This window comes from Propithecus coquereli, unplaced genomic scaffold, assembly GCF_000956105.1.
Source record: "Propithecus coquereli isolate 6110/MARCELLA unplaced genomic scaffold, Pcoq_1.0 Scaffold101, whole genome shotgun sequence".
Taxonomy (NCBI): Eukaryota; Metazoa; Chordata; class Mammalia; order Primates; family Indriidae; genus Propithecus; species Propithecus coquereli.
This window is the reverse complement of record NW_012133970.1, coordinates 206,428-206,987: the sequence shown is the minus strand read 5'-3', so window position 1 is coordinate 206,987 and position 560 is coordinate 206,428. Positions and strand designations below refer to the sequence as shown.

Sequence of the window (560 nt, the reverse complement as noted above, 5' to 3'; positions counted from 1 at the left end):
TTAGAGAAACCAATTTTTAAAAAGCACCCCCCCCATTTAGATGTGGCATAAATTCAAGTAGTATTTATAGTACCTCATCGAGTGCTTCTACTTTCTTCCTTAAGATCCCAGAGATGTATCGGATCAGGCCCCAGTGACGAATTTCTCCAACTTTGCCGTATAGTTCAGTAAGAAGCTCTCTGACTGTAGCACCCCCTTCATCATACAATTCAGTGTCCCAGTCAGGTCCTCTGGAATTTTACAGACAATACTACATTAATTATAAGCAAAGCCTCTGGCAACAATCTTTCCTTTTAGTGTTATAATGGATATACCTGTTTTTGACAGATCTCCCTGATTAAGAATCTAATGTAATTTACTAAGAGTCCTTGTAAAACCATGGTTAATAGTCAGCCTTGAAAACCAAACGTGTAGAAAAGAATAAGTCTTAGTTTCAGCTGTACTTTGACAAAATGTTATTCTTTTACCCTCTTCATGGGCTTCAACATAGCTGACATTAAAGACAAAGATTTAATGTACTGAAAGTTTAGAAAGTATGCTATACTTTGTGAACTAATGAA

General features: G+C 36.2%; 1 protein-coding gene across 1 annotated transcript in view; it reads right to left on the bottom strand.

Moving 5' to 3' along the window:
* The window catches only part of PHKA1 (phosphorylase kinase, alpha 1 (muscle)), a 190,881-nt gene that overhangs the window by 40,908 nt on the left and 149,413 nt on the right, over nucleotides 1-560 (bottom strand). The window contains exon 20 of the mRNA XM_012642857.1: nucleotides 74-230. Coding sequence (XP_012498311.1) covers nucleotides 74-230 — 157 coding nt within the window. The remainder of the gene's footprint in view (nucleotides 1-73; nucleotides 231-560) is intronic.